At 34.9% G+C, this 15,226-nt stretch overlaps 1 protein-coding gene and 1 pseudogene across 1 annotated transcript in view; one reads left to right on the plus strand and one right to left on the minus strand.

Moving 5' to 3' along the window:
• The window catches only part of Qtman (queuosine-tRNA mannosyltransferase), a 285,302-nt gene that overhangs the window by 73,910 nt on the left and 196,166 nt on the right, over window positions 1-15,226 (plus strand). Inside the window, 1 exon segment of the mRNA XM_090342867.1 lies at window positions 13,714-13,881. Within this exon segment, the coding sequence (XP_090198993.1) occupies window positions 13,714-13,881 (168 nt within the window).
• LOC150056411 (large ribosomal subunit protein eL8 pseudogene) lies at window positions 5,792-6,509 on the minus strand (annotated as a pseudogene).

Consider the following 15,226-nt stretch of genomic DNA (forward strand, 5'->3'; position numbering starts at 1 on the left):
AAATATATTAAGTGACGTGTCAGGCCCAAAGGATGAATGTTTACCCTTATAGGTGGAAGCTAGCTTTAGCATATGTACTTATTAGTTTAGTTCTTCTTTACCAGCTCAATGAACACCTGCACAGAGTGTGTCATGTGTAAGCTATATATAGTCTATCCTATTTATATACATATAAGTGTTACACATATAATTCTAAATTAGTTGATAAAATCAGATGTATAAGATTTAGGGTCCAAGCTATTTGTTTTTCCTTTTCAGGATGAGTAGAAATATGTAGTTTTTCTCCTTTACAATGATTGTCTTTAAAACATATATAGCTAGAAATTGTGCTCATTTATAAATATTAATCCTCAAGTATTTTTAAAATTTCAAGTCTTGCTCCTTTCATGACAAGCTGTATTATTTCCTGGTAATATGAAAGTGGAACAACAGGAAGAAAGGACAGGAGTGACTCAGGAGGGAAGCTTCCATAGTGTGGAGTCTGTATAAATGTTTACATGCCTAAGAGTGACTTTTGTTATGCCATTATGTGACCTATGACCCATGACTCTCAGATATGTGACCTTCAAATGGAGGCAATTGGAAGTTCAAATAACTTGGAACTCACAATTGTATCTGTTGTTTATTTCTAGTGTCTATTTTTGCTCATGTTCAAGTACATTTGTCAAGTACATTTGTCAACATATTGATAGATGATCGATAATAGGTGAAACATGATCAAAGAAAATTGAATGACTATGCTTTTCTTGGATGAATACTTTTTTCTCATTTTAGTAGAGAATACTTTAGTTCAAACTCCTAAGCTACAGTTGCTTCTATTCTTGTAATTAAAAGGCCAGGCTTACAAGTAATAACTGTGGTTTTTTCCCTTCCTTTTGTGGACTCCGCACTGGTTCCAGCTTTGCCTCTGCCTACCTAACAAGGGGCAGATGAACTCCTTTTTATGCTTGGTCACTTGGTCAGGATGTGTAACCTAAGCAATTTTAAGTTCCTTCTTGCTTGTGGCATTTGAGGAATCTGATATAGTGTGTTATGGAAGAGGAGAACAATAGAAATTCAGTTCAGAGAAATTCTGTGCAATCAATATTTGTTGTATTGAACATCCCTAAAACTTAATGTTACATGATGTTAATATCATGATTTCTATAGTTTTTGTATTTTTAAATCTGTTTAATTCTCCATATGCCTGTATTTGTGAGTTGTGTAAAGGAAAAGAATAATTTAAGTGGTAATTAAATGAAGCATATTGTTAAAAATAATATTATTTTTACATGTGAGAGTTAGCTATGTAGATGGTTTTTAATTTTAAATATATCATTTATTTATTTGAGAACTAGCTTTTTCCCTACTGCTTGATATAGACTGGATAATTAAAATTAGAATTTTCATGCTCAGGATTTAACAAGTCAGTGTTTATGAAAAGGCTCATCTCTTAAAAAGAAGTTTAAAGGACAAGAACATAGAATTAGGAATCAAATCTCCTAATTGTTTTACTGTTGCAAATGTTAGGGTATTTTGAAAATGCTTCATCTCAAATGTTTCTTGTGTGCTTACTGTGTACAGTATACTTTTCTGGCTTTGACATTTATAATTAATTGTCTTGTGATAGCCTTATAATGAAAGTGATATGTGAAGTAGCAAAACATTGGGGATACTAAATTATTTGTGGGAGGTGTTTTTCCAAATGGCATATTAAGTACCAAATTCAAGGAATATTTCAAAGAACTGTCTTGGGCTTGCCAAAACAAACATAGGAGGAATAATCAAAACATGGGGATAATCTCCGTGAAAAGCATAACAAAATAAATCTCACAAATCAAGTGGTAAAACAACTCAAGAGAGGAAAGCATTCTGGGAAGAAAATTTAAAGCTAATACACATAAACATTGAAAAATTTAGGCTTAGGATCTATTATAGGAGACTGATTGTTTGTGAAATATTTTCTGCCTGATAGTTTTAGCAGTGGAATCAGCTCAGGAAAAATACCAAGTTTCTACAATTTTCTTCCCCATGAGTTTATTGTTGTTTAGGCATAAAGTACCTTACAGTGCATGATTGGAGGAACAGATTAGCTGATATGTCAGGAAGCAGATAGTATTATTACTATCCCTGTAGTTAGGATTATTCTAATTACTAAAAATAATTATAATTATTAAAATACTCAGATCTATATAATGGTAATGTCCAAATCTGCTCTATACTTGAAAATGTTTTTTTAGTCAGATTTGCTTCTGAAGTCAGCTTTCCAAGAGATACTGTTCTGACTTGTTTAGCCAACGTATCCTTAAATATATATATATAAACTTAGGCAACACTGGTAGAATGATTATAAGACTTAACACCATTAGTTTGCATATCAGTTCTAACTTTGGAGTGTTTAGGAAAAGACTCTAGAGACATGAGTGACATAAACTAAAGGGCAAAGAACATTCTAATATAAAATGATATACTTCTGTTAAGGAATAGTCTTCTACAATAGATTAATCATGATGTGAATTATAATTTTTACATACTAATTATATTAGTTTATGTAGATATAACACCATATGAAGTGTTCCCAGCACACTCAGCATGATAGATGCATGTTGCATATTAATTGATTTGCTTCCTTAAGGCTGATAATCATGAATCTCTCAAGATGACAGAAATTATTGTATGTTATTGTACATACCTGACCTTTGTAACAGGTCGACATCTATCTTTCCCCATGAGTTCTTCTTTGGAGACATTAGAATGGTAAAATAGAGAACAACCACCTGATATATTATGAGGAACCCTAACATAAAAGTAATGGGCTCAATATAAAAATCAAATACTACTTGCTAGAACTGTTAGCACTGTTTGGACATATGTTATGTCTTTTTTTTTTTTTTTTTTTTTTTGCCAGTCATGGGCTTGAGCTCAGGGCCTGAGCACTGTCCTTGGACTTTCTCAAGGTTAGAGCTCAACCACTTGAGTCTCAGCACCATTTCTGGCTTTTTTCTATGTATGTGGTACCGAGGAATTGAACCCGAGTCTTCGTGCATGCTAGGCAAGCACTTTAACCACTAGGCCAAACTCCTGGCCCATATTTTCTTTTCTCCTTTTTCTCCTTATAGTTAATCTCATGTGGTTACAATATCTGACTTTGTTACTTGATATATTGAATATACTTCTATTTATTTGATACAGGGAAGGGAAGGAGAGAAAATAAGATGATTGGAAGGGGATGGGGAAGGGAAACAGGGACAAAAATATGTGAAGAGGTATCAATGTACAAGAAGTAGTGCACCTACTACCTGATGAATATAACTATAATCCCTCTGTACATTACTCTGACAATAAAATAAAAAAAAAAAAAGATAGGACATCGATGCGTCCCTACTTCTTTTTCATTGGCAGAAGTGAACATCTCATTGGACACTTTCCTATTAGCAAAAAATCAGTCAGTTTTATGCAATGTCCTTACCGTCACTGAAATAATGAATGAGTGACTCATTTCAGCCATCCATTTGAAGATAGTTATTAAGATAGGATAGGGAACAAAGACCATCTAGGGCCTGTCCTAGGGAACTTGAAATCTAAATAAGGAAGAATACTGAAGAGAACAACAACATATCTAATTTATCTAATTAGGGAATATATACTATATTTTCCTTTTTTAAATCATATTTTAAAGTATATTTTTATTTAATTAGTTGTACAAAGGGCTTACAAATCCACATTTCAGTTTATGCAGTTGTGATTAATATCACCCCTTTTATCATTCTCCCCCATCCATCCCAAAACCTCATTCCTCTCAATATTCATAGGATATACACTGAATATCATAACTACATTCCCTCCCTTGTTTCCTATCTTTATTCGTCTATCAAATATAGTCTTTAATGAGAGGAAATAGGATAACAAAAAGCACTGGAGAAACAGAACAGACATAGAAAATTATATAACACATTAGAACCCATGTGTTATGAATGGTACTGGGGTTTGAGCTTAGGGCCTCATACTTGCTAGCAAGCAATTTGTCAACAAGTCCCACTCCCCAACCCTTAGAAGCTGCATTTTTTTAAACAAATGTATTTGGTGACTAAGCCCCTGGATTTAAATAATCTCCAATATACCCTTTTTCATTAGCATGTTGTCTATTATCCTTAGTTACGAATTAACGTTCTACTTTGTTCAGCATTTGCAAATCCTGTTTCCTTATGCTCTGTGCTACCTATTTGCTTATCCTTGATAGAAACTTTCACGACACTGTTGGCCTTTCCCTTTCAACAATGCATATTTAACATTTCAGAACCGTGACTGCTTTTGTTCGCTCAGCTGCTATGTGTGGCAGAGTGCACCTCCTATAGTAGGACTTTGTAGATGATCGTCACTTCTTCACAATCATATAGCTAGAGCAGTATAGTTACTTAGTAAATATATGGTGAATGAAGGAGGAAATAAAATGATTGAGGTTTACAGCATTCTTCCTTGTGTGATTTATAATCTTTGTTTAACGGACGATAATAAATAAGGTTATAAAAATACTTGGAGTCATATTCATTTTTTTCAACAGGTGAGGACTGTTCATTGAGGAACAGCTAGGGGCACAAACCTTCCCACAGGATTGGAGGATTTTGGGGTAGGCATATAAAGGAACAGGGAGGCAAAAATGAAAAATGGGTTATGGTTTCCTGGGGGCCTAGGGTGGTGTCCTTGGCCGGGCTCACAGTAGGGTGTGGGGGCTATTGTCCCCTGGGGACCAAGGTTGCCTGCTGACAAGCGTGTGAGCTTGCATCTGTTGCTTTGCTTGACCTTGGGGACTAAGGCAGCATTCATATTCCATCTTTAGATAGATATAAAAAGATTAGACCTATTGGAAAGAGGATGATCCTTCATACAGGGTCTTTTGGATACATAAAAATGTTTGGCCAAGAGGGGAAACCAAGAGAGGAGAGAAGGGAAAAAGGTCAATAGTTGTCTTTCTGGATACTTCCTGCTGATACAGGTGGTTGTTTTAGGGGGCAGTCTCCTATCAGGTCATCCTGGAGTCACATTCTTAAGTGACTCAGAGTCAGTGTGGATAAAATGGAAAAGTAGAGGATTTTGGTCCCTAGCAACTTGTATTTGAAATACATGATTGATTGCTATTGTATTACCATGTAGCCAAGACTTTTGTATTTAAATATTTTAATGGGTAAAATTGTATTAAATGCCATAACACTTAGGGTGATGGTGGTGAAGATTAAATGAGATGATATGTGAGTGGAGTTTTGGATAACATTTACTTCTTTTTTCTGTTAGAATATTATCTTGATTTATGAATGGCCATTCTTATTATTATGGTAATGTAAAGATTTCATTATCAAAGGATGATAACTCCTCTCTTTTTTTTCTTTCACCTTTTTCTTTTTAAATGGTACTTGGAATTTAAACTCAGAATCTTACATTGCCTACATGGGACACACTGCCTTCTAGTTTTTGAGTGGTTGCTATTAAGAAAACTTTTAATAATGCACTCCAGTCCTAAAATAATGATTGTATAAATTAAAAAAAATAATTGGGGGGGACGTGGGTAGGGAAATGGGGACAAATACATAAGAAGGTGTATCAATATGTGAGAAGTAATACATCTACTGTCTGGCAAATGTAACTGTAACACTGCTATATCTTACCTCGATAATAAAAAATAAATTGAGAAAAAATAATATATGTATTAAAATTTTCAACATATAGGTGCATATGTATATAATATATTCACTAGTGTTTCTTTTGTTTTGTTTTTGGAGGAAAGACAGTTTTATTATTATCTTCATGTACAGAGAAATCAACATTGCAGCTTAGTGGCCAGTTCCTTAGCCTTTGCCTTTTCCAGCGTGGCAGGTCGAGCCACAGATTTTGGACCCAGGGCGTTGCCTCCCCAGTGAAGATGGATCTAGTCGTATCTGTCATTGTCATTGGTTCTGATAGCTTCCACCAGCTTCGCCAGCAATCCTCTGTCTTCCCAGTTGTCCTGGGTGAAGGCAACAATGGTGTGTGTCTTCCTGTGGACAAGGCGCCCCAGTCTGACCTTCCCCTTAAGGATGCGGTGGGGAACACCCATCGTGCGACACAGGGCAGACAGGGACCCTAGCTCGATGGGGTCCATGTCATGTGCCATCCCCACGAACTGAGCCTTCTTGCTCTCCACCATGGTAGTAACAGTGCTAACCCCTACTCGAAGGACTGGAGGTCTCTTAGTGGGACATCTCTTTTGTGGGCCAACAATCTCTGCTTCTGGAGGTCCGAGGCCTGGGTAAACTGGTTGATCGCAGCTGGCACTTTCAGCCGCTTGTACAGGATCGCCCTTTGTCATTGCAGCCCTATGTAGTGGGGCTATTTGACAAAATATGTGGGCTCCCTTTTGGGCTAGATGTCCTGTCCAATGCCAAAGTTCTTGGGCCTTTTTTCAGACAGGATTTACCACCTTCTTGACCTCCTGCTCTTTCACGACAGCAGGAGCTGGGGCCACCTTCTTCCCCTTGGCCTTCTTTCCTTTCGGCATCTTGGGTGACTATTCAATAGTGTTTCTAACCCGTTTTCCTTTCTTGTTATAAACACATTTACAGAGTAGCTGTGCCAGGTACCAGGAGTTAAGACACTGGAATAATTTGTGTCATCTGAATTTAAGTGACACTTTAAGCTAAAGAAACTTAGTAAGTGTGGTGTAATTGGCCTCTGTAAGCATCTAGGAAACAGATCGGAGTGCCGAGGAGTACATTGGGGATAAATTTTAAGAACCAGCTTTGTGCTGGAGATACTGCTCATAAGGCAGTTCCTGTCTACACATGTTTATTCTGTATTGTCTAGTATTTCAGAAAGAAAGCCCTCTTGTAGACAGTGCTCTTTTGGCTGACATGATAAGGAGAGGAAAACTGTATGGCGGAGAAAAACAGAATTACCTGATTAAGCAATTAATGCTACTCCATACCATAGGACAATTTGGGGCAAACTGGATTCTCTAATAGCCTAAAAATTACTTAGCAGAAGAACTTAGAAAATAAAATAACCATATCCCCTTTATTTCAGATAAGATGTCCATTTTGTATTTTAGTTATTTAGTAACAGGAAACGTTTTTATTGTTCAGTTTCTTGAAGGTTTTCAAAAAGCTGTATGATTTCAACTTGAAGTAGAAGTGTTTTAAGCTGAATTAACTGGCAAGTAAACTAAGCCATGTTAAAATGAATTTTGAAAATTGATGACTAATGAATTAATTAAAATACAACTATCTTCCTACATAAGTTGCACAAATTAAAAATATGTTGAAATCAGCCAGGAACTGGTGGCTCAGGCCTGTAAACGTAGCTACTCAGGAGGGAATCTGAGGATCATGATTCAAGGTCACCCTGGAGAGGAAATTCCAAGAGTCTCTTAAGCACCAAAAAAGCTGGAAGTGGAGCTGTGGCTTAAGTGGCAGAGTGCTATTCTTGCGTTCAGAGATAATGCCCAGACCTTTAAGCTCAAGCTGCAGGACTGGTGCACATGCATGCATGTGTGCATGCAAGCCTCCCCCCTGTTCCCTCACACAGTTGAAATTAAAAAAATTGAAATGTTTGAGAGCAATGTTTATTTCAGTGAGCTAAAGTACTGTCAAGATGCTTAGAAGTGATAAAATGAAAAAAAAATCTTTTGCATTACTCTTCTCCAGATTCATTAGAAAATTCAGTCAGGTCACTGGGCCTTACTCCCAGCCTCTAGCATCCTGGTTTAAGCCAATATCATATCTTTTCCCTACTCTACTGCTTTACTATTTATCTGTGATTACCTATAGTCTGTTTCCTGTTATTAATCTATTTAAAAGATTCTATTCTGGTATAAAAGTAGTAGTATGTGTGTAGTGTAGAAGTGTGTATGTGTGTGTGATCTGTGGTGTATAGTGTATGCATTTTGTGTGTTTAAAGAAGTCCTGGTATTTTGCAATGGAATGGATATCAACTTGTTCCAACTTTGCCCTAAAGAAATAAAATAAATAAAAATAAATAAGAAACAGAAAGTTCTCCAGGGGACACAAATAAAAGTAAAAAAAATGCAAGAGAATATATTCATATAAATATAATTTCAAGACTTAAAATGAAAATCTTGCCCTGGCTAAAGATACTGTGATTACTGTGACATAACAGTGAATGAAATCTATTCAAAGGCATATGGCTTAGAAGGAAAAATGACATACTTACTATATGTAGATCTTGGCTAGCCATGACCTTACTGCATAGCCTAGAATGGCCTTGTATGCCAATCCTCCTGCCTTTGCTTCCTGAGTGTTAGAATTATTTGCATATGCTACCATGCCTGATTACAAATAATTGTTTTTAAGATGGTAGGCAAATTTGATGTTAATAGGTAAAAGCAAAAACAAAAATAAAACTGTGCAGTAAGTGTATTGATTATTGGGTGAATGAAACAAATCAAAATCACCTAACTTGCATCTGTACTTTATCCAGTTCTTCAATCTGACAGTTTTCTTTCTTTGTTTCTATTTCCCATTGTGTATCCAGAACTTGATATTATTTCTTTGCAAATAGGTGCTTAGCATATTTGCTAGATGAGTACCAGAGTGTGAATAGTGGTTCTCTGTAGTAGTTATTGGTGATTTTCTCCCTCTTTCTTTATATATATAGATAGGTACATAGATTTGTATTAAAAACATTTTCTATAAGGGACATGCAGTTATTAATAACTAAAAGAGGAGCAACAGTGCATTTGAGAATTCCAGTATCATATAGTGGAGTAAGTGCAATTGTGCTAATCAAGATTAACTTAGAAATTAGGTTATCACAAGCAAGTCAAAGACCTGTTCAGGAAAGTTAGTTAGGCAAGCACTTGCATTTAGATGGTCAAGGAAGAAGAATCCCAGTGAGATGAATGAAGAGGGGAAGAGGTGGAAAATGCAGAAAAGAATCTAATGAATATCCTACAGAGTTAAGAGGTAAGGGATGGGTGGGGATAGATGGGTGAGAGTACTGAACAGGGTGACATTGATCAACATATATCATATTCACAGGCTACTTTGTTAAATGCCAACTTCTTCCCAGAACTACTTAGAACACACACACACACACACACACACACACACACACACACACACACACACACACACGCAGCAGTGATCATGATGCCTGGCCCTCATGGCCCCATACCTCGAATTCTAGTTTATTCCCATGCTCAGTTCCTGAGAGTCATGGTTTGAGGCCAGCCAGACAAAGAAAATTTCACTAAACTCTTATTTTTAAAAACAGCCAACAAAAAGCAGAGTGAATATCTGCCTGAACTGGTAAAATACCAGGCTAGTGAGCTTAAGGCCCTGAGTTCAAACCTTAGTACCAATAATAACAATAGCAAATTTTGATAGTAACCCTTGAGTAATATGAATATATTACAAAGGTTTGGTATGGAGCAAAGAGACATAGCTGGATGACTTTAATCCTTTGTCAAAGACCTACTGAAGCCACACAGGACATTCTTTAAGAATATGTGATGCAGTCTGGTATCTATGTTAACCTGTATTCTGTCCAGTTAAGTGATAAGTGTTTTCTGGAGTTATAGACTTGTTTAATAGATTTCATGAGTTAATAATGAGAAAACCTTGCCCATTGAATATTATTAGGGAGGATATAGTAGTTGTTGGAATATTGTCTATCTTCCCCTTGTGTCTCTCTTTTATTGCCCTTCCTTATCAGATAAGATATAAAAAAGTACATCTTAACATTGTTAACAGTCTCACAAGGTTTAGGAATATTTTAGCTCTATTTTCTCTTTTATATATTATGTACATAGGGTAAAAAAAACAATTGGGTTATTCAAAGCAAACAGAAAAGAATAAATTCCCTAATCTTTGGATTTCATTGTGTTTAAAGGTTTTGGATTCTTTAAGCAACTATGATTCAAATCATATGTACAGTATGTACCAAAACAATTGAAACATGTCTGTGGATACTACCCCAATTGCATAGAATAATGTTAATGTCCTTGCAGCATTATGCCATTTGGTTTAGACAATTATAGTAGCAACATATTCATACTTTGAGTAAAATGGTGAGCTAATGAGATAGCCATTAATTTGAATTTAGAAGACATTTTAAATATAAGTTTCTTTTACAGAGACAAAAATTGCAATTTAAAGCTTTCTGGTGCTCTAAAAACAGCTTAATTCTGTAGTAGCATGGTAATAAGTACTAATCCAGCTTATTCAGTGATTGTAGTATGCATGTTTGTGAAAGATTGCCCAACTGCTTTCTCTGGGTTTTATGTTAATTTAAAAATATTAAACATAAAACCTTATAACATCTTCATGCTGAGATAAACTGTTCAATTTAACTTGTGCTCAAGCAGCATCTGTCAGGAATTATCTTGTTCCTAGTGGTTTTTGCTGTCACCTTGTGCCCTTTCCTGCCAGAGACACACTGAAGGATGATAAAACACACCTTGTTAGGATTTATTGCGTAAATAATACCAGTGGCATGGTGAACACTGGAAGCCTGGGAGTTAGCTGATGGTTGAGAGATGCCATTAATGGTATTATTATCAACTTTGGAAATCTGGTGATGGGAGAGAAGTAAAAACTGTCTGTAGATAGATCGTTCCTGTAATCCTTTTGGTGGGAATGTTTAACACTTCTTTTAGATGTTGAGCTAAAGATTTAAGAATTTGCTTATTTTTCACTTTGGCTACAACCTTACAAGTAAAAAAGCAAAAAAGAATTTTTTTTTCCAGTCTTGGGCTTAAGCTCAGGGCCTGAGGACTGTCCTTGGATTTTTCTCATGGCTAGAGCTCTACCACTGGAGCCTCAGCACCACTTCTGGCTTTTTCTAAGTATGTAGCACCAAGAAATCGAACCCGGGTCTTAGTGCATGCTAGGCAAGCACTCTACCTACCACTAGGCCAAACTCCTGGCCCAAGAAATCATTTTTTTTTTTTTTACCAATAATACAGATATTGAGGTTTGTTATAAAATATAATTAATTTCCTTTTTAATGATTAAATCATAAGTACTGCTGAAGGCAGTCTCAAATGGTGAATTTTATGAGAATCATTTTCTTTTTAAGAATTTTTTATTGTCAAGGTGATGTATAAAGGGGTTACAGTTGCATTCATCAGGTAGTGAGTACATTACTTCTCAAACATTGTTAGTCCTTCACATGTGTTTCTCCCTCTTCCATTCCTCCCACCCACTTCCAGGTTGTCAAGTTCATTTTTTCTTCTAAATGTAGTGCATTCTATTATGGGCAAGGGTGGTTTTTTTATTTTTTTTTGGAAGGGTCACCCTTCACTTTAGATTTTTAAATTACATATGAATCAGCTGGTGGATAGGCTGAGATCAGAGTTCTTAGTCAGAGTGGATGGAGTAAAGGTCTTACCTCAGACAAATATTTACTTCAGATAGTCTACCCTCAGAAGCATCTTCATGTAAGAAATTAACCATTGAATTATGACCAGAAATAAATACATGATGTATTTTTCATTTATTGAATGCAGAAATTCTTTACTTCCACTAATAATCTTAATTTCTGTTCTTGCAAATTTGTATTTTTTTGATTTGTACCTTGCCCAAAATTTACTGTAATACAATGATGTTGTATACTTAATTCATATTAATCAACTGCTAATATATTTGTACATTTTTATTACTTGTATAAATATGTCATAGCTTTTTTTTAGAACAGAACCATTAATTAAGAATTAGATGCCAAGAGGATTACAATAGCACAAAACCTAGATACATAAGGTCATATAGGATCTCTAGGATATGGAAACAAGAGCTTTATCTTGTGTGATTATTGTTCTTAATATACTGTTATTTCTCTTCTCCTTTGTTGCTCTTTGGTTAATCTCATATTGTTACTGTATCTTTGTTACATGATATATTGTTTATTTGCAATAGGGAAGGGAAAGGGGAAACAAAATGATTGGGAGGGGATGGAGGAAGGGAAATGGGGACAAAAACATAAGAAGGGGTATATGTATGAGAAGTAATGCACCCAGTATCTGGCAAATGTAACTGTAACCCATCTACTCATTACCTTGATAATAAAAAATAAAAAAAGAATAAAAAAAATTAGCTGCCGACATTATAATACCTCAAATAAATAATTTGACTGGGCTCCTATAAGAATAATGTATATTCTGTGGTAACTCTATTGCAAAAATTATACTTAGTGAAATTCAAGACTGATACAAATTGACAGTCTTATATTTGACTCATGTTTCAATTTTCTCCGACAATATTCTTTCTCTTCTTTCATTTTTGTTTTAATATCTACTCAAGGAATGAGTATTATTCTGAAGCCTCTTTATTTTCATTAATCTAGGTATATTTTTTCTTTTATGATACTAACATTTTTGGAGATCCAACCCAGCTAATTTACATAATATTTACATGATCATTTCCTTATGACCAAATTTAGATGAGGCATATGTGATTGAGATACTGCATCAATGATTTATATCTTTCTAAGTGTATCATTTTTAGGAAAATATGAGAATCACTTTGTCCTATTATCATGTGTACTAAATTTGATCAGCTCATTTAGTTGGTATCTACTAGATTTCTTCAGTATAAAAAGTACTATTTTTATTCATAATTGGTAAGGTTATACAGGGGCTGAGTTTGATGTATTTTTCTGTCTTTTGTTGAAAAACATGGAGCTTTCTTAGGACTTAATGATTTAAAAATACTGAGCCTTGCTTGTAATAATCTGTGTTGGAGGTAGGAAAGGAAGGAAAAGAAATAGAGGGTGAAAGACAACAGAGCAACTAGATACAGAAATTCATCCATTCTCTTCTAACTATTGATTGGTTGAAAGAAATATATTGTGGTTTTCTTTGCTAAAGATGAGATTTGTGGGAAACCAAATACCTTAAGTTTTCAGAAATTTTCAGTATCAGTTTTAGAAAGGCTTATATTTGATAGAATATGGAATGTTATTAGACAAAACATTATTTGACCACAGTTTTCCTTTTGCTTTAGTCAGCTATGGATAAACATATTAAAAAAATAGTCCTTCTTTGTAAATTTTGTGTTGTTTTTACAAAGAGTAAAAATATAATATTGCAATATGGTTTAAAAGGGATTGCTGGTCTTTGATTTTGTGTGCTTCCTGTAGCCCAGGAAGAAGGCACTATTAACAATTGAGTAGTAGAGAAGAAAAGGTGTTTAAAATGCAAGTATTACAGTCTACTTTAAAAAGAAGGATGAAAAATCATGCCAAAAAAAGAGACCACACTGATAAGTCTATTCCATAAATCAAAGGGTTTATGTCATAACATGAACATGTGCCATTCCTGCTCATATATTGAATTTCAGTAGTTGGTTGCATAAAGAAGTAAAATGTAATGAAACTGGCAAGCAAAGTATTCCCCAGTCAACCCTATCTTTGTTCCATTTGTCTTTCAGATAGAGGGTTTTTTTTTTTGCTTTTTCAATAAAATCCATCCATCTTTTTTTTCTTCTCCTCCTTTTTCTCCCCCTTTTTGCATCTCTGAATGATGGAGCTGAGAAGACCAGTGAGATTCAGGGCTTTTATAGCTCTTAGCAGCTGGTCTTAAGAGATCAAAACTTAGATGCTATAATATGGTATTAAGACTTGAGTATTGATGTGTCCCTATTGGGAACATGTTCTTTTTGGTGTGGGCAAAAGAAAGACGAGAGAATAGCAAACAATGACCCTTCAAGCATGTTTAGGAAAGTAAACCTTAATTTCTTTGTTTCCTAGGATACTCTTTGCAAGCTCTGTACTTAACCTGACTGAACTGGCTGCCCTTCGACCTGACCTTGGGAAATTAAAAAAGATCCTGTACTTCCATGAAAATCAATTGGTATATCCTGTCAAGAAATGTCAGGATAGAGATTTTCAATATGGCTACAACCAAATTCTTTCATGGTAGGTATAGATTGCATCACATTTAGTTCCTTATCGTCTTTTTCTTTAATGATACTTTTTCATAGCATGAATACATGAATGTAACAATCTAATTATATTATGAATTATCTAACTATTGTGTACAACATGCAAAATAGAATCAAAAGGTTGACAAATATCATTAACACTTGCTTTTCTGATTTACTATTTAAGGTTCTTCACACTTAGGAACAATATTCAACTCATATTCACCAGTTACTTTTACTGTGTTCAGCCAAAGTTAAAAAAGAAATTACAGTGTTTGTTGCTAATACCTTGTGCTTGAAATCTTAGATATTCAGGATTCTGAGACTTGAGTATTATGGCTTGAAGCTACCCCATGGGCAGGACAAGTCTATGAGACTCTAATCTCCAACTAACCACCAAAAAAAAGCTAAAAGTAATGTTGTGGCTGAAGTGATAGAGAGCTAACTTAGAGCAAAAAAGCTCAGGGACAGTGTTCAGGCCTTATTTCAAGACCAGCACACACACACACACACACACACACACACATTCACACTCACACACACTCACAGAAATAAAAATAAAAGCAAAACAAAAACAAAATCTTCTCTTTTACGCGTTTTTTGTTGTTGTTTGCAAGATAGAAAAGAATGGAAAACAAAGCTTTCAGCATTTTTTCTCCTGATATTGAATCTTTTGAAATGACAAGGCTTTAAAATAGCATGACATTTCAAAGGTGAGGGTCTTTCTCTATTATTCCTTCAACAATGTGTATATCCTTCCTGATGGCTAGTTAATGAAGGAAGTTAATAACAATTCCAAAACTGATTTGCTGTATAACCTCTCATATAACTGCCCTGGTAAAATGGAACCAGTCTGGCAGTGATTGGGTACATTTAGCTCACCTTTGTTAACAGTTATTACCTGTTAGAAATGATGATGCGTTTAGAGAGATCCTCAGATATTCCAAGTATGCTTGATATTTTCTTTGGCATAGAAAAATAGCTATAAGGTAATAATTCTGTGTTTTGAGCATTTTGTAAATGTTTTCCTGCAATCATTTTTACAAGCTGCTTCAATTGTGAAGAAGCAATGCTATCAAAATAGTGTGGAACTGTTTCACATCAAATGTCTCATAAAATAATCATTTTAAAATTTCATAATGAAATTAAAATATTTTATGCTGAAACAGAGAAGCAAAATATGTCTTAAAAATGAAAGGAATCACTTTGTGCTTTATCAATATGGAAAGCATTTGTAATAATCTCATGGTTTCTTGAATTAGCACCATTCTTTTCTTCAGATAGTGTCTTTATTACCCCTGAGAAATCACTAGGAAAAAAAATTAAGTCTATTTTTTCCT

Source organism: Megascapheus bottae, chromosome 12, assembly GCF_031878675.1.
Source record: "Megascapheus bottae isolate mThoBot1 chromosome 12, mThoBot2.hap1, whole genome shotgun sequence".
NCBI lineage: Eukaryota > Metazoa > Chordata > Mammalia > Rodentia > Geomyidae > Megascapheus > Megascapheus bottae.